Raw genomic sequence first — 25,235 nt, forward strand, 5'->3', positions numbered from 1 at the left:
TTCTCCAAGGAAAAATCCTCCCACATAGCCCCCTCCCCTCAACCCCACCCTCAAAACCAAAAAAAAATCCCCTGAAAATGTCTGTACACTTCCCAATAACCATTATTATATGTAAACACTGGGCGAGGTTTGTAACTTGCAGCCCCTCCCCCAGGGACTGTGGGGGAGTAAGTCATTTCCAAAGACTTAGTTATTATGGTTTTTGACTATGCGAAACGAAATGGCTATCTCAAAATTTTGATCCGTTGACTTTGGAGAAAAATGAGCGTGGGAGGGGGCCTAGGTGCCCTCCAATTTTTTTGGTTACTTTAAAAGGGCACTAGAACTTTTCATTTCCGTTAGAATGAGCCCTCTTGCAACATTCTAGGACTACTTGGTCGATACGATGACTCCTAGGAGAAAGAAAAAAAATAAATAAATAAACACGCACCGTGATTTGTCTTCTGGCAAAAAATACGAAATTCCACATTTTTGTATAGGGGCTTGAAATTTTTGCTATAGGGTTCTCTGATACGCTGAATGCGATGGTGTGATTTTCGTTATTCTATGACTTTTAAGGGGTGTTTCCCCCTATTTTCCAAAACAAGGCAAATTTTCTCAGGCTCGTAACTTTTGATGACAAAGACTAAATTTGATGAAACTTATATATTTAAAATCAGCATGAAAATCAGATTCTTTTGATGTATAATTTAGCATCAATATTCTGTTTTTTATAGTTTCGTTTACTATTGAGCCGGGTCGTTCCTTACTACAGTCTGTTACCACGAACTGTTTGATAGGTTTTCATCCAGAGAATGCCCAAGAATCAGACGATTTTTAGGTCTACTAAGAGAACTATTTGACCGATGTCTTTCTGATAACTGAGGACAAACCTGAGTCGCACAAGAAAAAAAATTATAGAAACTCGACTTAGAAACTGACTTAGAAACGTTTAGAATAAGATGCTTAGCATGAACACTCTCAAAGAAATTTACTAAATTTGAACAAAACTTAGAACCGTGTAGAATAAGATGCTTAGCATGTACACTCTCAAAGAAATCTACTAAATTTGAACAAAACTTAGAACCCTGTAGAATAAGATGCTTAGCATGAATACTCTCAAAGAAATTTACTAAATTTGAACAAAACTTAGAACCGTGTAGAATAAGATGCTTAGCATGTACACTCTCAAAGAAATCTACTAAATTTGAACAAAACTTAGAACCGTGTAGAATAAGATGCTTAGCATGTACACTCTCAAAGAAATCTACTAAATTTGAACAAAACTTAGAACCGTGTAGAATAAGATGCTTAGCATGTACACTCTCAAAGAAATCTACTAAATTTGAACAAAACTTAGAACCGTGTAGAATGAGATGCTTAGCATGTACATTCTCAAAGAAATCTACTAAATTTGAACAAAACTTAGAACAGTGTAGAATAAGATGCTTAGCATGAATACTCTCAAAGAAATTTACTAAATTTGAACAAAACTTAGAACCGTGTAGAATAAGATGCTTAGCATGTACACTCTCAAAGAAATCTACTAAATTTGAACAAAACTTAGAACCGTGTAGAATAAGATGCTTAGCATGTACACTCTCAAAGAAATTTACTAAATTTGAACAAAACTTAGAACCGTGTAGAATAAGATGCTTAGCATGTACACTCTCAAAGAAATTTACTAAATTTGAACAAAACTTAGAAACGTGTAGAATAAGATGCTTAGCATGAACACTCTCAAAGAAATTTACTAAATTTGAACAAAACTTAGAACCGTGTAGAATAAGATGCTTAGCATGAATACTCTCAAAGAAATTTACTGAATTTGAACAAAACTTAGAACCGTGTAGAATAAGATGCTTAGCATGTACACTCTCAAAGAAATCTTTTTTTTTTGGTGTTAGGCCAGAACACTTCGTATCGAAGAAGTTGTCATAGAAACTTCAAAAAGGGCTCATTCGATTGGAAACTGAAATGGCTACTGCCCTTTTTAATAGTCAAAAGTGATTGGAGGGCAACTAACATCCCTCCCACACCATCCATTTCCCCAAAATACAAACAATCAAAATTTTGAGATAGCAATTTTGTTCAATGCAGTTGAAGTTCCGGAAATTATGTATTTGAAGATGACAACCCCTCACAGCCCTCAGGGAAAGGGTTGTAAGTTACGCCCTGGGGGCATTTAAGGTTTATATAGAAAGGGTGATCGTCTAAACATCGGAGGGAGCTCATTGGATTGCAAATCAGAAGTTTTAAAGCCCTTTTTGAGATTCAACTTCAGAGGGATCGAAGGGTGGATACCCCTCCCCCTTTCACATAACTTGGATTTTTCCAAAAGACATCTGATACAAATTTTGAGATGGCACGTTGTTGTGGAAACTCCGAAAAAGGTTCATTCGATTGGAAATTGAAAGGGCTAGTACCCTTTTTAATGGTCAAAAGTAATTGGAGGGCATCTAACCCCCCTCCCACGTCCAGTATTTTTCCAAACACATATAATAAAAATTCTGAGATAACGATTTTGTCCAACATAGTTGAAAGGCCCAAAATTGATGTCTTTGAGTATGACAACTTCTCCTCATAGCCCTCAGAGAGGGGTTATAAGTTATCCCATGGGGACACATAGGTATATACACAATTGGTGATCATAAACATTCTAGAATGGACTCATTGGATAGGAAATCAGATGTTATAGTGCCCTTTTTAAGATTCAGAGTGATCAGAGGGTGGATACCCCCCACCCCCTCCACACAAACCTCGTATTTTCCCGAAATAAATCTGAGGTAAATTTTCAGATGGCCATTTATTGTCGTAGAAACTTCGAAAAAAGCCCATTCAATTGGAAATTGAAACGGCTAGTGCTCTTTTTAATAGTCGAGACTGATTGGAGGGCTACTAGCCCCACTCCCACGCTCACCATTTCCTCAAACGCATCTAATCAAAATTTTGAGATAGCCATTTTGGTCAACGTAGTTGAAAGAGCTGCAAATTATGTCTTTGAGGATGAAAACACCCCTAGAGCCCACAGGGAAAGGGTTGTAAGTTATGCCCTGGTGGCATATAAGGTATATAAAGAAAGAGTGATCGCATAAACCTCGGAAAGGGGTTCTCTAGATTGGTAATCAGAAGTTTTAGTTCCCTTTTTAAGATTCAGCGTGATTGGCGGGTAGATAGTCCCCCCCGCCTCATATTTTCCCGCCCTTGTTGAGAAACATCAACAAGAGCTAAGAGCTCATATGGCACTTGTGACGAGGCGAGAAGAGCTAAGAGCCAAGAGATCGTATGGTATGAGCTCCAACAAAATTCTATGAATCAATAGATTGATTTAAAAAGGAAAATAAGAGGCTTAATGCCGGTCAGGATTTAAAACAAGAGCTCTGAGACACGATGTCCTTCTAAATATTAAAATTCATTAAGATCCGATCACCCACTCGTAAGTTATAAATACCTAATTTTTTCTAATATTTCCTCTCCCTTTAGCCCCCCAGATGGTCGAATCTGGGAAAACGACTTTATCAAGTCAAATTGTGCAGCTCCCTGACACGCCTACCAATTTTCATCGTCCTAACACGTCCAGAAGCACCAAACTCGCCAAATCACTGAACCCCTCCCCCCAACTCCCCCAAAGAGAGCGAATCCAGTACGATTCTGTCAATCACGTATCAAGGACATTTGTTTATTCTATCCACCAAGCTTCATCCCGATTCCTCCACTCCAAGTGTTTTTCCAAGATTTTCCCCTCCAACTCCCCCCAATGCCAAAAGATCTGGTCGGGATTTGAAGTAAGAGCTCTGAGACATGAATTCCTTCTAAAAATCAAATTTCATTAAGATCCGATCATCTATTCGTAAGATAAAAATACCCCAATTTTCACGTTTTCCAAAAATTCCGGTTTCCCCCTCCAACTCCCCCCAATGTCACAGGATCTGGTCGGAATTTAAAATTAGAACTTTAAAGCACAAGATCCTTCTAAATATCAAATTTCATTAAGATCTAGTCACCCTTTCGTAAGTTAGAAATACCTCAATTTTCAAAATTACCCCCCCCCCCCAATTCCACCAAAGAGAGCAGATCCGGTCCGGTTATGTCAGTCATGTATCTTAGACAGGTTTCTATTCTTCCCATCCAGTTTCATCCTGATCTCACCGCTTTAAGTATTTTTTAAGATTTTCGGTCCCCCCAACTGCACCCCCCCCCCCCAATTACGCTTGATCCGGTTAAGACTTAAAATAAGAGACCTGAGTTACGAGGTCCTTCTAAATATGAAGTTTCATGAAGATCCGATCACTCCTTCGTAAGTTAAAAATACGTCATTTTTTCTTATTTTTTAGAATCAACCCCCCCCCCCAATAGAGCAGATCCGTTCCAATTATGTAAATCACGTATGTAAGACTTCTGATTATTTTCCCCACCAAGTTTCATCCCGATCCCTCCAATCTAAGCGTTTTCCATGATTTTAGGTTTCCCCACCCCAAACTTCCCCCAATGTAACCAGATCCGGTCAGGATTTAAAATGATTGCTTTGAGACACGATATCCTTCTAAATATCAAATTTCATTGAGATCCGATCACCCGTTCGTAAGTTAAAAATCCCTCATTTTTCTTATTTTTCAGAATTAACCCCTCCCCCAACTAACCCAAAGAAAGCGGATCCGTTCCGTTTATGTCAATCATGTATCCAGGACTTATGCTTATTTTTCCCTCCAAGTTTCATCCCGATCCCTCCACTCTAAGTGTTTTCAAAGTTTTAGGTTTCCCCCTCCCAACTCCCCCCCCAATGTCACCAAATCCGGTCGGGTTTAAAATAAGAGCTCTGAGCCAAGATATCCTTCTAAATATCAAATTTCATTGAGATCCGATCACTCGTTCGTAAGTTAAAAATACCTCATTTTTTCTAATTTTTCAGAAATAACCCTCCCCCCAACTACCCCAAAGAGAGCGGATCCGTTCCGTTTATGTCAATCATGTATCTAGGACTTCCACTCTAGGTGTTTTCCAAGTTTTAAGTTTCCCCCTCCCAACTCCCCCCCCCCATTTTCCCCAGATCCGGTCAAGCTTTAAAATAAGAGCTCTAAGACACGATATCCTTCTAAACATCGAATTTCATTGAAATCCGATCACCCGTTCGTAAGTTAAAAACACCTCATTTTTCCTAATGTTTCAGAATTACACCCCTCCAACTACCCCAAAGAGAGCGGATCCGTTCCGATTATGTCAATCATGTATCTGGTACTTGTGCTTATTTTTCCCATCATGTTTCATCCCGATCCCTCCACTCTAAGTGTTTTCCAAGATTTTAGATTTTCCCCCTCCAACTCCCCCCAATGTCATCAGATCCGATCGGGATTTAAAATAAAAGCTCTGAGACACAATATCATTCCAAACGTCAAATTTCATTAAGATCCCATCACCCGCTCATAAGTTAAAAATACTTCACTTTTTCTATTTTATACGAATTAACCGGGCCCTCGCTCCCCCCAGATGGTCAAATTGGGAAAACGACTATTTCTAATTTAAGCTGGTCATGTCCCTGATACGCCTGCCAAATGTCATCGTCCTAGCTTACCTGGAAGTGCCTAAAGTAGCAAAACCGGGACCGACAGACCGACAGAATTGGCGATTGCTATATGTCACTTGGTTAATACCAAGTGCCATAAAAACAGCTCATCCAGTTGGAAATAGAAAGCGCTAGTGCCCTTTTTAATGGTCAAAAATGATTGGAGGGCAAACAACCCCCCTCCCACGCCCATCATTGCCCCAAACCCATCCAATCCAAATTTTCATATAGCCATTTTGTTTAACATAATGGAAAGGTATGGAAATTATGACTTAGAGGATGACAACCTCCCCAGAGCCCTCAGAGCAAGGGTTGCAAGTTATGGTCAGGGGGAATATAAGGTATATATATAGAAATGGCGATGGTATAAACTTCAGAGGGGGCTCATTGGATTGGTAATCAGAAGTTCTAGTGCCCTTTTAAGATTCAGAGGGATTGGCGGGTAGATAGCCCCCCCCCCCCGCCTCATATTTTCCCGAAAAGCATAAGATAAAAATTTTGAGATGGCAATTTGTTTGTCTTAGAAACATCAAAAACAGCTCATCCAGTTGGAAATAGAAAGCGCTAGTGCCCTTTTTAATGGTCGAAAGTGATTGGAGGGCAAACAATCCCCCCCCTCCCACGCCCATCATTGACCCAAACCCATCTAGTCCAAATTTTCACATAGCCATTTTGTTTAACGTAATGGAAATGTATGAAAATTATGACTTTGAGGATGACAACCTCCCCAGAGCCCTCAGAGCAAGGGTTGCAAGTTATGGTCTGGGGAATATAAGGTATATATATAGAAATGGCGATGGTATAAACTTCGGAGGGGGCTCATTGGATTGGTAATCAGAAGCTCTAGTGCCCTTTTTAAGATTCAAAGTAATCGGAGGGTGGATATCCCCCCCCCACACCTCGTATTTTTCCGAGATGCAACTGATAGTAACTTTGAGACGGGCGTTTGTTGTCTTAGAAACTTCGAAAATAGCTCATTCGATTGGAAATTGAAAGGGCTAGTGCCCATTTTAATAGTCGAAAGTGGTTGGAGGGCATTTTTCCAAACACATCCGATAAAAATTTTTAGGCAGCCTTTTTGTTCAACATAATTAAAAGGTCTGAAATTATATCTTTGAGGATGACAACCCCTATAGCCCTCAAGACAAGGGTTATAAGTTATGCCCTGGAGGCATATAAGGTATATAGAGAAAGAGTAATCGTATAAACTTCAGCTGGGGCTCTTTCGATTGGTAATCAGAAGTTCTAGTGCCATTCTTAAGATTCAAAGTGATCACAGGGTGGATACCCCCACACCTCGTATTTTCCCAAAATGCATCTGATAGAAATTTTGAGATGGCCATTTGTTGTCGAAGAAACTTCCAAAATAGCTCATTCGATTGGAAACTGAAAGAGGCAGTGCCTATTTTAATAGCTGAAAGTGATCGGAGGACAACTAACCCCCTACGCCCACCATTTTCCCAAACACATCCAATAAAAATTCTGAGATAGCTTTTTTTTTCAACGTAATTAAAAGGTCTGGAAATTATATCTTTGAGGATGAAAACCGCCATGGCCCTCAAGGCAAGGGTTGTAAGTTATACTTTGGGGGCATATAAGGTACATATAGAAAGGGTGATCGTATAAACTTCAGCTGGGGATCGTTGAATTGGTAAATAAGAATTTCTAGTGCTCTTTTTAAGATTCAAGGTGATCAGAGGGTGGATATCCCTCACACCTCGTATTTTCCCAAAATACATCTGACAGAAATTTTGGGATGGCCATTTGTTGTCGAAAAGCTTCGAAAATGGCTCATTTGATTGGGAATTAAAAGAGGCAGTGTCCATTTTAATATTAGAAAGTGATTGGAGGGCAACTACCCACCCCCCCACCCACCCACCATTTCCCCAACCATATCCAATAAAAACTTTGAGATAGCCTTTTTGAAACTTCGAAAATAGCTCATTCGATTGGGAATTGAAAGAGGCAGTGCCTATTTTAATAGCTGAAAGTGATTGGAAGGCAACTACCCCACGCCCACCATTTTCCCAAACACACCCAATAAAAAAATTTTAGATAGCCTTTTTGTTCAACGTAATTTAAAGGTCTGGAAATTATATCTTTGAGGATGACAAGCCCCCATAGCCCTCAAGACAAGGGTTGTAAGTTATGCACTGGGGGCATATAAGGTATACATAAGAAAGTGTGATCGTATAAAATTCAGCTGGGGCTTATTGGATTGGTAATAAGAAGTTCTAGTGCTCTTTTTAAGATTCAATGTGATCAGAGGGTGGATACCCCTCACACCTCATATTTTACCAAACTACATCTGAAATTTTGGGATGGCCATTTGTTGTCGAAGAAACTTCGAAAATGGCTCATTAGTTCATGGCTCATAGCCTTTTAGTTCAACGAAATTCAAAGGTCTGGAAATTATGTCTTTGAGGATGACAACCCCCCATAGCCCTCAAGGCAAGGGTTGTAAGTTATGCCCTGGGGACATATAAGCAATATATAGAAAGGGTGATCGTATAACCTTTGGAAGGGGCGAATTGGATTGGTGATCAGAAGTACTAGCGATCTTTTTAAGATTCAGAGTGATCGGAGGGTTGATACCCCCCCCCCGCAACTCGTATTTTCCCGAAATGCATCTGATTTAAACTTTGAGATAGTCATTTGTTGTCCTAGAAACCTCGAAAACAGCTCATTCGATTGGAAATTGAAAGGGCCAGTGCCTTTTTAATAGTCGAAAGTGATTGGAGGGCAATCAACCACCTCCCTCACCCACCGTTTTCCCAAACACATTCAATCAAAATTTTGAGGTAGTCATTTCGTTCAACGTAATTGAAAGGACCGGGAACTATGTCTTTGAGGATGTCTCACCCCCCCCCCCCCGCATCCCTCACGGCAAGGTAAATTATGCCCTGGGGGCATATACGACAAATATAGAAAGGGTGATCATATAAACTTCGGAGGGGGTTTGTAGAATTGATAATCAGAAGTTCGAGTGCCCTTTTTAAGATTCAGAGTGATCCTCCCAAACCTCGTATTTTCCCGTAATGCATCTTATAGAAATTTTGAGATGGTCATTTGTTGTCGTAGAAACTTCGAAAAAGGCTCATTCAATTGGAAATTGAAAGAGCTAGTACCCTTTTTATTAGTCAAAAGTGGTTGGAGGACAAAAAGCCCCCCCCCACCACAACCATCAATTCCCAAAACAAATCTAATCAAAATTTTGAGATAGCCATTTTGTTCAGTGTAGTTGAAAGGTCTGGAAATTATGTCTTTGACAACTCCCATGCCTTCTCAAGACCAGAACATAATTTGCACTTTGCTGAAAAAAAATGGCTCTGGATTGTCAGTTTAGTATGCATATACAGATATATATTCCTTAAAGTTTTAATAATTTTCAATTTATTAAAGTTAAAAAATTTTAAGTGTTTTTGGTCTATTTAAATCATACAATAAGTAACCAAGTCAGACAAAAACGGGCAAAATTAACATGAGTAGGGCTGACAACCCCCATGCCTTCTCAAGACCAGAACATAATTTGAAACAAAATACATATAAAATGTTTTCACTTTGTTTTTACTTTTTTAATATGTTTTTACTAGATACACGAAGGGAGAAGTCCTCCCCCTTGCACTCCAATTACAGCCCGAGTGCCTGCTGCCATTTCCGAGAGTAACAAGAGATTGGAGGGCAAGCAGCCCTTCTCTCAAGCCAACTCAATTTCCAAACGCATCCAGTCAAAATTTTGAGACAATCATTTTGTTCAACATAGTAGAACCGTCCAGCAACTATGTCATAAGGGATATTAGACATGTCAACCCCCCACAATTATGCAACTGAACCATTATGCTTTAAAACTAAGTGTTGCTCCAAATTAAATAAAAAGGCATTCATTAAGTTTTATTTTCAGGTCAACTTCAGTGGCTATAAAATTAAATTACAAAATACTGTTTGTGTCAGGATTAAACATTGTTGAAAAGGTTCCTCCAGCATACAAATAGCAACCCATACTATGGATTCTTATTGAAAAAAACTGAAAAGATATAAAAAAAAAAAATTTCCATGAAAACGACAATGTCAATAAAAACAAACAGAAATTAATCTAAAAACCTTTTTCCACAAGACAGTTTTTCAAAGATAAGTATAGAGCTCCATTGAGCCAAGAATGAACAAAAATAAAGTCAAATAATCTTCCAAGCATAGAACTATCACAAATTACTATCAATAAATAAAAATGAAACTCAAAAGAAACAGAGATTACAATAAATAGCCGAATGAAACCCAAATCGAGCAAACATTAACATGAGTAAGGCTGATAACACCTATGGCTGCGCAAGACCAGAACACAATTTGCGCTTTACTGAAAACGAAATGCGTTTGAAATGTTTTCACCTTTCTAAATTTCATAAATGAAAATTATCAAAAGCTTAACGAATAAATGCGAGCACAGTTATTTGTTTGTTTTTTTAATAAGCGCAAATTGCGTTCTGGTCTTGAGAGGGCATAGGGGTTATCAGCCCTACTCATGTTAATTTTTGCTCGTTTTGAGTTTGACTCGGCTATGTATGGTAATTTCTGTTCGTTATATCACCAAAACAGCTTGCCGGATATGAACAAACATTGACGAGAAGACAAAACTAGCGCTCTACTTGTACTTTTCGAGCTCTACTGTCCCTCCTGGCAAACTAGGTAATGGGGGGGGGAGGGTTACATTCTCGTATTCAAGAAATATACCAGACCGAGCTGTCGAATTTCAAAAAAAAATTTGGCGGAAGGTGAGACCTAGTACAATCTATATTGTGGTTTTACAGCAAATGTACTAGTTTATCTTTTGTGGGGCTCGGAACTAAAATGACCTATGCGTAGAGGGCATGGGTACTCAAATTTTAGTCATCTGGGTATATACGAAGAGGGAATGTCATATCCCCAATTAAATTCGGTCAGAAGTTACAGTTACTGTCCTGTTTCTGGTATTCCATAATCCAGCGCTGGTTCAACCTCTGTAAGGGAAGACAAAGGGAGCAATCCCAAAGTTATTGTAATAAGCCCATTTAGCACAAGAGGATATAGCATTCCAGCCAAATTTTGTTGGAACAAAGGACTAAGTTAATATTTACCCTTTTATAATAGTCTGAAACTGATCAGGCCTCTGTGAAACAGCGGAAAGGAGTGAGGGTCGGAAATCTCCCTTTATCAGCCTAATTACTGTACGTTAATGTACAATCAGCAAAATCTCGTCAAAGGCTATAATTATAATTTCATGTGCCTGCTTAAAACCTAACTAAAAAGGTACATTTTCCAACCCATAAGAATAACCGAAGCTAGTGATTAGCACCTAGGAATTTTACTGCATTGGAAGTTTGGTGTGGCGGTTCAAAAGTCTATATTTTAGACCTTTTACTTTCTGGAAACAGAGGAAACTCAATTCCAAAATTTATCGTACAGAGTATCTTTTTCTACGAATAAATAAAAAAAGATCAGTGGGGCAGCCAACCTTTTTGAGAATCAAGGGTACGATGAGCAAAAACAGTTTGTAAAAAAGGGCTTCATTACTGAAAAGTAAAAAACAAAGTCAATTTCAACGTTTTATATTTAGAAAAGGGTAACATACTTATAGTATTCCTCAAAGCATGTTTCAAAACTATAATATTTAAAAAAAATATTATTTTTAGATTTAAGCTTGGGGATGAACGGCAATTTCGGGATAATGTAAGACAAAAACATAAGTATTTTCTGCTTTAAGTTTCCCCTTCCCTCCCATTTTAATACTAGCCGTGATTAAAAGTCATGTTACGAAAATATAAGCAAGTGACGAAGATAATAATAATGCTAATATGTTTAATATTTCTTTTTGCTAAGTCCACTTTTCAAAATCAGAGGTTATTATAAAAAAAAAAAATTCTTATAGAGTAAAAAAAGGCTGCTCCAAGGATAGAACCTTAAAATCAACAAAAAATGATCAGACGTGTTGGGGCCGAAACTCCCAAAATTTCATGCTTGAATTCAAGCTGTTGCAAAGACTATTGTGTTCATGTTCTGGTCTCTTTGAGAATAAATCAGTAAAATTCGCCTTCTTGTAGAATAAAAGAGCCCATATCCCAAGACTGAACCACAAAATACAATATGCATATTACAAGAAGTGTTTGGGGTTGCCACTCCCCAAATTCCCTACCTGTGTTCAGGATTTTGACATGAAGACTACTTCTTGTCTAAGCTTCCAATCAATGTTTAGGATATATCTACTTTCCAAGGACCACACATTAAGTGCAGCATGTTTCGTGGTTTAATCATATCCCAAGACTTCACTACAAAACACAATAAGCGTATTACAAGAAGTGTCTTCTGGTCTAAGCTTCCAATCAATGTTTAGGGTACCTACTTTACAAAGACCACAGATTAAGTGCAACAGATTTCATAGATACAAATGATAATCAAAAGCAAATTATACCTTTTTATAGTATGCTTGTCATCGGGGACGCCAAAACCACCGTAAATATGATTGGCTGTGTCTTCACATTGACCTTTCAGAGCTTCACATTTTTGCATCAGCTTTCTGCGATAATTTTTTACTCTTGTGTGATAAAAAGAACTCAACTCTCTTATCCCATGAACACCATTTTCGTAAAGAGTCCTCTCGAAAGGATCCTATAAAATACAAAATAGGTGAAAGATAAATTAGGTTAAAAAAAAAAACAATAATGGACAAGGGAAAAGCGGAAAAGGCTCTTCACGATCTATCGAAAACATCCCTATTAGGAATATGGAGAAAACGCGGAAATGGAGCTAAAGAGGCCATTTTTGAGGGGTCCGACCGTCAAAAAAAACATCGAATGTAACCCCTCAATAGCCAAAATTGTGTTTATTAAAAAACACGCTGATCACCGGGATGACGATTTTCTGGTCCGTGTAGATACATGGTGTTTACAAGGGACTTAATTTTCTGGGGGGAAAAGTTTCATGAGTTATCCACAGAACATTACCAACTGCCACAAAACGGTTATCCAACTACTACTGCTTCTAAGCATCTGTGACACTACTACCACTTTAATAATGCTACTAATTGCAACTACTAATTACGAATTGCTACTACTACTAATTGCAGAACCAAGTCGTCTGAGGTTAGGACATCTGCGCATACTCTTCGTCTACCCCTATCAATTCCAAGCTATTCTTTACTCTATCCCATGAAGTTTCAATTTCTTTTAAATCCTTTTTTTATGGGGGCTTCCCACCTCATTCTGGTACAACCTGCTTTTCGTTGGGTCCTTGATGGATTCCCAAAAAACAACAATCAGCTGTACGAAAGATGTGGTATTATCCCACTTTCTAGGGCTGTAATGAAAGCAAGTTTAAGATGGTTGATACTTTACAGTACAGTATAAATATACACACGAACAGTGGCGAAGAGTTTCTCCAGACATGAAAAATTCATAGCCCGCTATTTGGGAAGTTCCCAGACAGTCAGAGCATTAGTTTCTCGTCGCGATGCGCTAAAGATTTGTCATTGCGCGTGCGCAAAGGTGGGGATAAGAAGAGTGGTTTAGCTTGTGTGGTTTTATATGTGTTTCATATGACATTTAGCTAATGTTCGTATATATTTGTGCTGTGCTGAGCAGGTGAAAGATAATTGGTTGATAAGGTCAAAAGAAACGATTTAAAGGAAGAAGGAGCTCTAATCCCTCCCTCTCACAGGAAAGAGTAAAGAGGGGATCTCTAAATAGTGGAATAGAGGACTATGCGCAGTTGTACTGGTCTCAGACGGCTAGGTGCTACGATGAGTTTTCAGTATTAATAGCAATAGAAAAAAGCGATAGACGCCACTTAGTCGTTTCACTTGATAAAGTTTACTGTCTTCTATGAGAGATTAGCACAATCTTACTGTAAATACTGGGTCTTAACTATGTTGGGATATACTACTTAACTATGTTGGGATATTGGGATATGTTGGGATAACATAGACCTATGTTATAGGTCTTAACTATGTTGGGATATACTACTTAACTATGTTGGGATATTGGGATATGTTGGGATAACATAGACCTATGTTATAGGTCTTAACTATGTTGGGATATTGCTACTTTGAAAATGTAAAAACAAAAGATTACATAGTAATTTTAGTGCTGATACATTCTCATTTATTTGTTTGTATTAAAATACTTTAAACCACCGCCTTCGCCAAAGTTTCTTAAATCTAAAATAGAATACAAACTATTTGGTAGTTTATATTTATGAATATTCATTTCCTTTGTAAAATGCTCTTCACAACTCAACAACAATCTATATATATAAAAATAAGTTGTCTGTGTGTGGATCTGTGGATCAGGTGACGTCACCTGAAAAAACTGGATCAGGTGACAAAACTGAAAACTGAAAAAACTAAAAAAAGGCAAAAACTACAAAAAAAACTAAAAACTAATAAAAAAGCTAAAAACTAATAAAAAAAATATAAAAGCTAAAAAACTAAAAAAACTAAAAAAACTAAAAAAAGGTAAAAAACTAAAAAAAACTAAAAACTAAAAAAAACTAAAAAAAAAGGAAAAAACTGAAAAATAAGCTAAAATAAAGGTAAAAACCAATAAAAAACTAAAAAAAAAACTGAAAAAACTAAAAAAAGGCAAAAACTACAAAAAAAACTAAAAACTAATAAAAAAGTAAAAAAGCTAAAAAACTAAAAAAACTAAAAAAAACTAAAAAAAGGTAAAAAACTAAAAAAAATAAAAAATAAAAAAAAATAAAAAAAGGAAAAAACTGAAAAATAAGCTAAAATAAAGGTAAAAACCAATAAAAAACTAAAAAGAAAAAAAGGAAAAAACTAAAAAAATTTTCATCTAAAAAACTAAAAAAAACTAAAAAAGGTAAAAACTAAAAGAACTAAAAAAGAAAAAAATAAATGACGACACTCAAAGAGAAAGCGACCAGGACAAAAGGAAAGTTCGATTAGCAATCAACAAAGCACCGGGACACAGGGAGTATAAATGACGACCAGGACATAAGTAAAAAAAAAAAAAACTAACAAAACTAAAAAGAAGGTAAAAACTACAAAAAAACTAAAAAGAAAAAAACTAAAAAAAGGCAAAAACTACAAAAAAAACTAAAAACTAATAAAAAAGCTAAAAAACTAAAAAAACTAAAAAAAGGCAAAAACTACAAAAAAAACTAAAAACTAATAAAAAAAATAAAAAAGCTAAAAAACTAAAAAAACTAAAAAAAGGTAAAAAACTAAAAAAACTAAAAACTAAAAAAAACTAAAAAAAAGGAAAAAACTGAAAAATAAGCTAAAATAAAGGTAAAAACCAATAAAAAACTAAAAAAAAAACTGAAAAAACTAAAAAAAGGCAAAAACTACAAAAAAAACTAAAAACTAATAAAAAAAGTAAAAAAGCTAAAAAACTAAAAAAACTAAAAAAACTAAAAAAAGGTAAAAACTAAAAAAAATAAAAAATAAAAAAAACTAAAAAAAAGGAAAAAACTGAAAAATAAGCTAAAATAAAGGTAAAAACCAATAAAAAACTAAAAAGAAAAAAAGGAAAAAACTAAAAAAAATTTTCATCTAAAAAACTAAAAAAAACTAAAAAAGGTAAAAACTAAAAGAACTAAAAAAGAAAAAAATAAATGACGACACTCAAAGAGAAAGCGACCAGGACAAAAGGAATGTTCGATTAGCAATCAACAAAGCACCAGGACACAGGGAGTATAAATGACGACCAGGACATAAGTAAAAAAAAACTAACAAAACTAAAAAGAAGGTAAAAACTACAAAAAAACTAAAAAGAAAAAAAAACTAAAAACTAATAAAAAAACTAAAAAATCTAAAAATCTAAATAAACTAAAAAAGAAAAAAAAAGGAAAAAAATAAAGGAGAAAAACAAAACTGAAAAACGAATGTATATACAGACCGGGACACCGGGATACAAATGACGACCGGGACACAGGGAATATAAATGACGACCGGGACACAGAGACACAACTACAACGGGGACACCGGGGGAAACAGGGGGATATAAATGACGACCGGGACACCGGGACAGGGAATGGTCGATTAGCAATCACCATCAACAAAGCTCAAGGGCAATCATTAGAATCATGAGGTATAGATCTGAATACAGATTGTTTTCCCATGGACCATTATATGTTGCATGTTCAAGAGTCGGTAAACCTGACAATCTATTTATATGCAAAGACAATGGGACAGCAAAGAATGTTGTATATTCGCAAGTTTTACGTAGTTAAAACCATATATATATATATATATATATATATATATATATATATATATATATATAAATATATATATATATATATATATATATATATATATATATATATATATATATATATATATATATATATATATATATCTATATTCACAGGTGGGACATAGGGACACAACTACAATGGCGCGTAACTATTATGGCGCGTAACGACTTACGCGCGCGGGGGGGCTTGGGGGGCGCGAAGCGCCCCCACCAACTAGGTGTTGGGGTGGCGCGAAGCGCCACCCCAACAGCTAGTAATAAATATTTATTGAACAAATTTGGAGCAAAATTTACCAAGCTGATTTTATAAAACAATAAAACCGAAACCAATCAAATTCGTTCAAGCTCACTTTTGAACAGATTCTCCTATTTATACACAATTAAAGGGTCATACAAGTCTTTGACCATCTTAGGGTACACCACCTTCAGAATACTTCGCAAACGACTTGCAAAATTACCCTGAATGTAATTTACTAGCTCCCTTGTTCACTAAAAGTCACCAAAGTCATAAATGCTTTCAAATAAAAACGACCAAACGAAGTCGCTACACAAGGTTTGAAGGCGAAATACTCTGAAGTCTTCCAATAAAAATGAATAAAATAGAGACTTCTCTAAATATTTATTAAAGAAGAATAATAGTAGCCTATGTTTACTAATACATTGATAGGAACTTTTTCCCTGTTAACCACAATTTTGCTAACTGGAAGGACGAATTTTTCTACTTTGATACGAATTCCCATTGTCACAAAATTGATTTATAACACTGATTGCTGTCAAAGATTCTTGATTCAAAACAGTCTATGTTTGTGTTTCAAATGTTTCAAACCCTTGTAAGTAGCACCAGGGTCGTCACCCCCTAGTAATAATCACTGTTTCTAGTGATTTTTTCTATATTGCCTAAACAAGAAAATCCCTAATTTTGCACACAGATCACTAGATTATAGAAGAAAATCACTAAATCAACCAGAAAATGACTATAATCGATTGATTGTTTTTGTCACTGGATGGTAACCCTGGGTAGCACTAATAAGTTTGTTCACTTAAGTTCATGTTATAAGTAAACTATTTACAGTCACAGTATAAGATATCCCTTGATCTTATACTGGTTCTGTTCCTCAAGACGCAGTTCCTGCATCTTGGGAACAGCATAAGCATATCGGACATTTAGTAAACTTGTGGCCTCAAGGATTTTTTTTTTTCTGACTCGGGATACCATCCACAGTCCTTTTGCCATTCAATACACTTCCAATCATTGATAAATACATAATTTATAGTGGTTTGAAGTCACCCCCTACCAGATGCGTCGTTTAGAGGGAAGGGGCAGTTGCCCTTCCAATAATGAAGAAACAAATTATATATCCCATGCCCCTTGATTATACTTCAAAAAAGATAACTCGCAAATTAAGAAATCGTATTTTCTTTTTATTGTCTTCATAAAAAAAGCCACGTCTTTTTTTCTTTTTTCTTCACTTACGGAAAGGCAGTTAGAATTTCATCACCATTTTCACTTGCTTCAACGGGCACATCTCATCTAAGATTAATTACTTTAAAGCTCAAGTTGTAAGATTAATTTAATAAAAGACCAAAAATGGTAAAAACAAAAAAATAAATAAAAGAAGGAGACATACGCAATTATTGACTCGCATCTAAGATAAAGAATATGCAATAGATGGCTCTAGTAAAATGATAACTTTCAAAACCAATGTATGATGTAGCTTATAGGAGTAGGAGGGGGATCACCGTAGCTAAACATTAGACACTTAGCAAAGCCTAGAAAGTACTTGAAACAAACATTCAGTAGACGTAAGGACATCAAAAGCTTTGCTTACAGAGAATCCAGTAGAGGCATGCATTTGTTCATTTTCAACATTTTTTTGGTACAAATTTGCCAAATCACTAATGTAGTCTGAAACAACATCTACGAGGACGTCTAATGGCATTTGATTCGAATCTAAAATATATAGAATATGGGAAAAATTAGTTGTACGCAAAAATATTTGATCATACAGCCTGATACATAAGAGTATATATCACGTGATATTTAAAATACTGTATATCTATGTGCTTTAAAATACCATCCATGGCCTCAAGTTCCTAAAAAAATCATAATTTAGTCCCTGTTTCAAAAATAAAAGTGAAGAGGGCCAATCCCACTAATGTAGTTCATTAGGTAAAATGATAAGGGGAATAACTGGGGATGGGATTGGGTCACATAGTCTACACTAATTAATACTTCACTATCCACCTTCCTATCAGCCCACCACCTCTCTTGGAATAGTACAGACTAGCAAACGCCTATTTACAAAGAAAACAAAATAAGGAAAATTATCCCTGGGATACCCAAAGGAATGTTGCAATAACTAATGATTTTTGCTCTCACCAAAACACAGCCATTTTTGTATCCTCCGCTGGCTAAATATTTTGATAACTACGAGTTGTCTTACAGAAAACCCATTTAAACACGTTTTAAGGTGTTTAGTCATGCTATTGTTCCTCAAAGTCTCGACATGTGCTGGATAATTCTGTGAGCATAACTTAGGTGTTGGTGAGTATTTGGGATTGCAATTTTTCTTGGGAAAAGCTTTAAATGTCTCGAAAGTGTTGTTCCTCAAAGTCTCGACAATGTCCTGGGTAATTCTGTGAGCATAACATAGGTGATTGTGAGTATTTGGGATTGCAATGTTTCTTGGGAAAATCTTTACAAAATCTGGACAACGTTGTTCCTCAAAGCCTCGACAAAGCGCTGGGTAATTCTGTGAGCATGACATAGGTGCTGGTGAGTATTTGGGATTGCAATTTTTCTTGAGAAAAGCTTTGCAAAATAGTGTCAACAAAAGCAGCCAAAAGACTAGGAGGAGACTGAAAAAAGTGATTCCAGTTGCACTTCTTAATTTACCATACAGCCCTAATGCGTGCGCTTATATGCGATTGTTCTGTTTGGGCAAGTAACTTCTTGGTAAACTGCATAATAACCCCAAATAGAACCGACAAAGGGCTATGTACCATAGGAGAGCTACAATATTCTCAGAACACCGCAGTGCAAAAAAAAGAAAAAGAGAAATGCGGAGGAGGCTTCCCGCCAGCTAGCAACTCTAGTTATTCTAAGCGTAAACAAGGTAATCCCTGGGTGTTATAATAATTATTGTTAACCTTAATACGTTTGATCCTCCTTAATTTACCCTAGAGTCTGAGGAATCTACAGTCTTATAAAAAGTGAAATGCACCAAGAGCAGGATTTTTTCTTAGAAACACAGGTGTCAGTGTATGAAGAGAACTTCCAGAATCTGAAAGGCTAGTCTTGAACAATTCAAGAGAAGGGCTAAATAATATATCCTAAAAAGGAGCGTAGTAACTGAAACAAAGAAGTAGTCAGCTCTTCACAATTTTTAGAACGATGTACCTCATGAACAAATTTTTATGCCAAAAAATCGATCCAATGCGCATATCTCAGCTCTTCAAGGAATAACAACCAGAGGTAAAAGGAAATCCTACCGATTTTTGTTCAAGTACTTATATTCTTACCCTGGGCCAACTTTCTAATATCACTACTGAGAATGAAGCAAAGAGAAACCTCGAATTTCTTTAGCGTTGAAAACTATTAAAGTTTAAAAGTCACATTTTACGTCATTCCTCTGCCACAAAACTTAAACACAGAAAATGAAATACTAAACCCAACAGAAATGATAAACTAGCTAATTGAGCTTTGGGACCCATGGGAAAATGCTCCTTTTTTGATCTCTAATTTTTTGTTATTGCAAGAAACTATTTTTTGACCCTTGAACCAAGGAATCCTGGCACATCTGGATCACTTTAAGATAGCTTGAATCTCGAATGTCTGCCCTCTAGCTTACCTGCTTGAGCATAAATTTTTACTCGAGAGCAGAAATGTGGCTCGAAGAAACAGAAGCTTGACGAGACAACTTCCCATAGTTCTCTCCATTGTAGACTAAAAATATTGATTCAGCTGACGCACTGGAGGGTCTTGCTCAAAGACAAGCAAAAACCCTTTTTTTTTTAGCTCCAGGCAAGAATGCATATGGCTATCCAAAATGTAATATCATATTCATCAATCAGAGATACACACCTTAGGTGAAAACTTTGGAATTAAGACACTCACAATTTCCTCAAAATAAACTAAAATTGACAGAATAAGAAAAGCAAAACAGGAGAGAACCAAAATTTTGCAACACAATTACACCAGGAATCAACTTTAAGCAAAGAAAGCGAAGGAATGAAACAATTTATTAAAAGGCACAACAGTTTGTCAAAACGGAGAAGAACTCGATAAGTTGTCAACGCACTAAATCAAAATCATACATGAAAAAAAAACACATTAACCCACTAAATTCTAGGCAAGTGAGAGGCCAGAGGGATGGGGATGGGGGCTAAACATAGCAGGCAAAACGGAAACAAACAAATAAATACTAAAAAAATTATGCCTAAAGAAGAAAGGTCCTTCTGAACTCAAGTACTTTCAGCAAGTTTCTGATGATTTTACTGTCAGATGGAAGGAGAGTGCAAATTACCTTCCCTTCCCCTATAGGCGCCGATGTTCATTTACCATGTTGCAGTAAATATGGGTTGGGTGCTGTCTGTTAACGAAAAAGAACAATCTGATAAATTAACAGTTTTACTCACACGTGTAACCCGTCATGGAAGCTTGAACACATATTGCTTTTCTTAAGAGCTGTTTGGCTATATCCTTATCCAATTTGTTTTTATCGATACGTTTTGTAGATGGCTTTTCTACATGTTTTACTTCCAGTTCTGGAATTGCAGGTACCTCTTCAATGTCCTATTAAATATTTCCATTGGTTATCTCTAATATTGCGAAGATAAAAGCAAGAGATACTACAGTAAAATAGATAAAAACACATAAAACAAGAAATACTGTGAAGTAAGATGGCGGTAATTAATATACACAGAGATTTAAATGGGCAGGATTTATGGATTCCGAAATTCTCAGATTTTGAAAAAATACGTTTTTTATAGAAAAGTATCTTTTCTCGCAATTTTATAGAAAACGTAAAAAAAAATAACGAAATTTCCCCTTCAAATTTTGAAAATGCATTTGCTTCCTCCTGCATATTCATAGACTGCACACAGGATACCCCACTGTATCCTGTTTTCAACAGTTTTCAAGAGTGAGCGTGCTATGCAGCTATGAACAGACTTGGGAAGGTTTAATGCCTGTAAATAGCTTCTTACTGGTAAGATAGTGAGTTTTATTTTTATGGAGTAACAACAATGTCTGGAAGACTTGTGATGATTTTGTTGTTCAGAGACCAAGTCAACAATGCTTTTTATATTTGAAGTGGCTTTTTTTATTTTATATTTTTATATTTGAAGTGGCTATGTTTAATATTCAAACTGAAACTATGAGATTTGAAAATTAGCTTCAAATTTGAATTGCATCAGTATTTCGGGAGGAATCAAAGGATTATGAATGCACTAATTGCTCTCCTTACAATTGTATACAATAATATGCCAATTTCCGCATTTCTCTAGAGATACAGCTTAGATAACATTTATGTATTGATGTTAATATACTTTTCTTTTCCCTAGAATGAAGTTGAAGCACACCTACTTAAGAATATATAAAATCTCGTCGAATTTCCTTGCTTTGAATGTGTACTCAGCTTTTTGTTGGAATTAAATTCAGCCTAATAAATCAATCCACTCCTGGCCGAGTGGATTGGTGCGCTGGATTCAGGATCCTTTGTCTGAGAGGACGCGGGTTCAAATCCCAATGTACCCAATTGTTCAGTTTGGGACGGGGGTCAGTGGCGTGAGTCTGTAAGCTTAGCCAGAGTCGAGCCAGCTCTAAATGGGTACCTGGAGAAATATGGGGAAGGTAAACAGGAATAGTGTGCGAAAGCACAGGATGGTTGGCCCCCAGCCCCCCATTGCATTTTCTGGCTGAAGGGCCAAGAAACGGAGATCAATACCACCGGTAGGGACTGTAAAGTCTAATTGCTAGACAGGATAGACATAGTAAGTAAGAAAGTACATAAAATATTTATTACCCGTATTTTTCACATGGAACAAAACGGAGTACAAGAAAAAAAAATATAGCTAGAAAATTGATATAATGAGTTTCATTTTGTGCAAAATAATAACTTACACATGATGAGGCTCCAAATTCTTTAGAATTCAACCACTTTTTCTGTGTGTCAATCCATTGTAGCATATGTATTATTTGTGCATTTTCTGAATCAAGCTTCCAAATTTGCCGAAGATCCCTGAAAAAATACAGTAATATTATAATAGATTAGGATGGCTTCAGCAATAAAATATACTAAAAAATATTTACATAAGCTATGTCTCACATACCAGAGTAATTTTAGCTCAGTAATACATATCATGCTAGAGAAAAAAAAGTTATGTTTTCTTCTTCTTCATAGTCTCTCTGTCATTAATACTGACCCGATTCTGAATTAAATAATTGCTCTATGCTTGCCTTTCTCCAGGATATATCCAAGAAGAATGATCAAGGGTATCAGAGATAATCTTCATAATGATGTCGATTGGAAAATGATAATATGACATATATAAAATATTTGATGATAAATACACTGAAAAATATTTACATAAGCATGCCAGAGTAATTTTAGCTCAGTAATACAAATCGTGCTGGAGAAGAAAAAAAAGGTATGTTTTCTTCTTCTTCATAGTCTCTCTGTAATTAATACTGACGTGATTCTGATTTTAACTAGGTGCTCTATGTTTATCTTTCTCCAGGACATATCTAAGAAGAATGATCATGGGTATCAGAAATAATCTTCTTAATAATGCTGATTTGAAAATGATTTCCCATGCCTAAACAGACAACTGTAGCCAACAAGACACCTGAAGAAGAACAGCTTATACCCTGAACCAATGCACGTTATAAAATTGCCCACCTTGCTATGGACAGTCTATTAAATGTGGGTGAGAGCGAGTGTGAAAGTGTGAAGACTAAGGTGAAGACTGAGACTAAGATGAAAATTTCAGGGATCTTTGGGGAGAGGGGCTGAACTGAATAAAAACTAACTATGTCCAAACAGATTATCAAAAGTGTATCAACAGTATCTTAGAAACAGCTTAGAGCAAGAACCTGAAACTTTTAAAGCATGACGACAGGGATGCTCAATTGACCAAAAGGTAATATACGTGTACTGCTACTATTGCTACTGCTACTACTGTTACAACTACTGGGACGAGAATTACTATTAAGGCTAAAGATATGACGGTGAAAATTATACAGAATATAGAGTAGGAATTTGAAATGAATTAAAACAGACGTATGAAAATACAGGTTGTTAAGAAAACAAGCTATTTACATGCAGGCAGGAACTTGTTAGGGTATTAAGCTGAAACTGTCAAGGAATGTTGAGGGGGACGTTGAAAAAATAAAACAAAAGGCACTACGAGGATACTGCTATTACTGCTACTACTAATACAACTATTGCTACTATTGAAGCTACAGGAAATGTTGGCTTAACCAAAAAATAACATGTTTATGCAAGTTGTCAAAAGGGCGTATCACCAATATCTCACAAACAGCTTAAAGCATTAAGTCGAAACTTTTAGAGTATGTTGAGGGGGGCGGGGGTGATGAACTAATCAAAACACACACTGCACAAACTAATACTACTACTGCCCTTAACTATAACACTACTACACAAGCCGCATTTCAGGAGCAGGTTAATGTATTAAGGCTATTAAGACTAAAGGTATATGGGTGAAAATTAAAGTAGATGTTAGGGATGAATTTGAATTAAAACAAAATACACCATGTGAAAGACGGTTGTTAAAAGGGTGAAGCAGCAATATCTTTGGAAGGGGTTGGACTATTAAGTTAAAACTGACAGGGCATGTTGTGAGGGAATGTCAAACAAACCAGAAGACAATATTTGCATCCTACACTGCTACTTTTATTAATAGTACAACTAATACTACTGATTCTTTCACTAATACTACTCCAAATGCTCCTACAATTACTTCTGCGACTATGATTACTATTATTACTAATACTAACAGTATTAGTAAAACTTTAAGGGAATGGCGAAGGTGGTGCTCAAATGAATCAAAACAAACTGTGTGCACGTGGGTCATCAAAGGAGTGTATTAGCAATATCCCAACAGCGCCCTATGGTATTGGGCATAAACTTCCAAGGCTAAAAATATTACCACTATTTTTTCTAATACTGCTAATGCCACCATTACTGCTACCACTTAATAAAATCACAGTATATTCAGTGCATTTAGGTTATCAAAACAGACCAAGATGTCAAGATATCCAGCTGGAATGTCTAAAAAACTTTTCTAACAAAATGAGTTTAAAAAAAAAAAAAAGTAAAGAGCTATATTAAACCGAGATGAACAGAAATAAAGTCAAATAATTGTTCAAGCGTAAAACTATCATAAACCACAATAAATAAATAAACACAACTTGAAAAGAACAGAAATTACTAAAAACAAACGAGTCAAATTAAAAAAAAAAGCAAAAGCTAAGAGGAGTGGGGATGATTTCCCCAGTACCTTCTAAAGAACAGAACATAATTTATATTTTAGTGAAAACAAAATACAGTTTGAATATGTCATCTTTTTATAAAGTTAAGGAATACAAAATTATAAGAACAGGAATGAATGCTAGTATATATACTAAACTGTATTCATTTGATTTTTGCTTGTTTTTTTTCAGTAATCTTGGCTTTGAGGGGTGATTTTTTTCTCTCTTTTTTTTAATATTAAAGGCAATAGATGCAGATAGCTCGAAATAAGAATTGTTTTTATTATAGTTAACAGGTTAGTAGTTAAGTAGCACAACATATGCAGTGGAAAAACACAGAATCAAGTGAGGAAGTAAAACTCTCCTAGACTTAGATTATATTGATGTTCAAGCATCCTAGATGAAATTACTAGCAAATTAATGAATATTTAGAGGTTGTGTAAGTTCAGGATTCAAGAATGGGTTTGAAAACAAAGACTAATTCATTCAGACTAGGAATAAGTGAAAGTGAATAGCGATGTTGGGTAACAGGAAGATCGATGAAGTAGGCAACTTTGGTTACTTAGGCAGTAATATTGGTAAAGATGGTGAGTACAGTGAAGGTGTTCGAAGAAAAATCATCCTGGGGTGTCATAACCCAGGGTGATTTTTCACAGTCAAAAAAGATTTCGAAGAATAAGAAAATAGGTGTGCAAACCAAGATTAGAATATTGGAAGCTACAGTAATGACAGTGGTCAAGTATATTTTTGATGTTTGGGTGCTCCAAAAAACAGAGGAGGATTTACTAAATGTTTTCCAGATAAATTGCCGACAGTTTTTTTTGGATACCCGACTGACTGACCATATCTCAAACAGTAAACTGAATGAAAAAGTGATTCAACCCCGCTTTCTAGGGCTATAATGAGAGGAAATAAGAGATGGCTAGAACACGTTCTGCAGATCAATGATCACAGA

At 36.0% G+C, this 25,235-nt stretch overlaps 1 protein-coding gene across 1 annotated transcript in view; it reads right to left on the reverse strand.

The window, feature by feature from the left end:
• Positions 1-25,235, reverse strand: part of LOC136025397 (uncharacterized) — a 42,053-nt gene that overhangs the window by 2,823 nt on the left and 13,995 nt on the right. Inside the window, exons 2-5 of the mRNA XM_065701391.1 lie at positions 21,911-22,028; positions 20,425-20,581; positions 17,616-17,737; positions 11,979-12,175 (exon numbers count right to left, since the gene is read on the reverse strand). Of these exons, the coding sequence (XP_065557463.1) occupies positions 11,979-12,175; positions 17,616-17,737; positions 20,425-20,581; positions 21,911-22,028 (594 nt within the window). The remainder of the gene's footprint in view (positions 1-11,978; positions 12,176-17,615; positions 17,738-20,424; positions 20,582-21,910; positions 22,029-25,235) is intronic.

This window comes from Artemia franciscana, chromosome 3, assembly GCF_032884065.1.
Source record: "Artemia franciscana chromosome 3, ASM3288406v1, whole genome shotgun sequence".
In the NCBI taxonomy this organism is placed as follows: Eukaryota; Metazoa; Arthropoda; class Branchiopoda; order Anostraca; family Artemiidae; genus Artemia; species Artemia franciscana.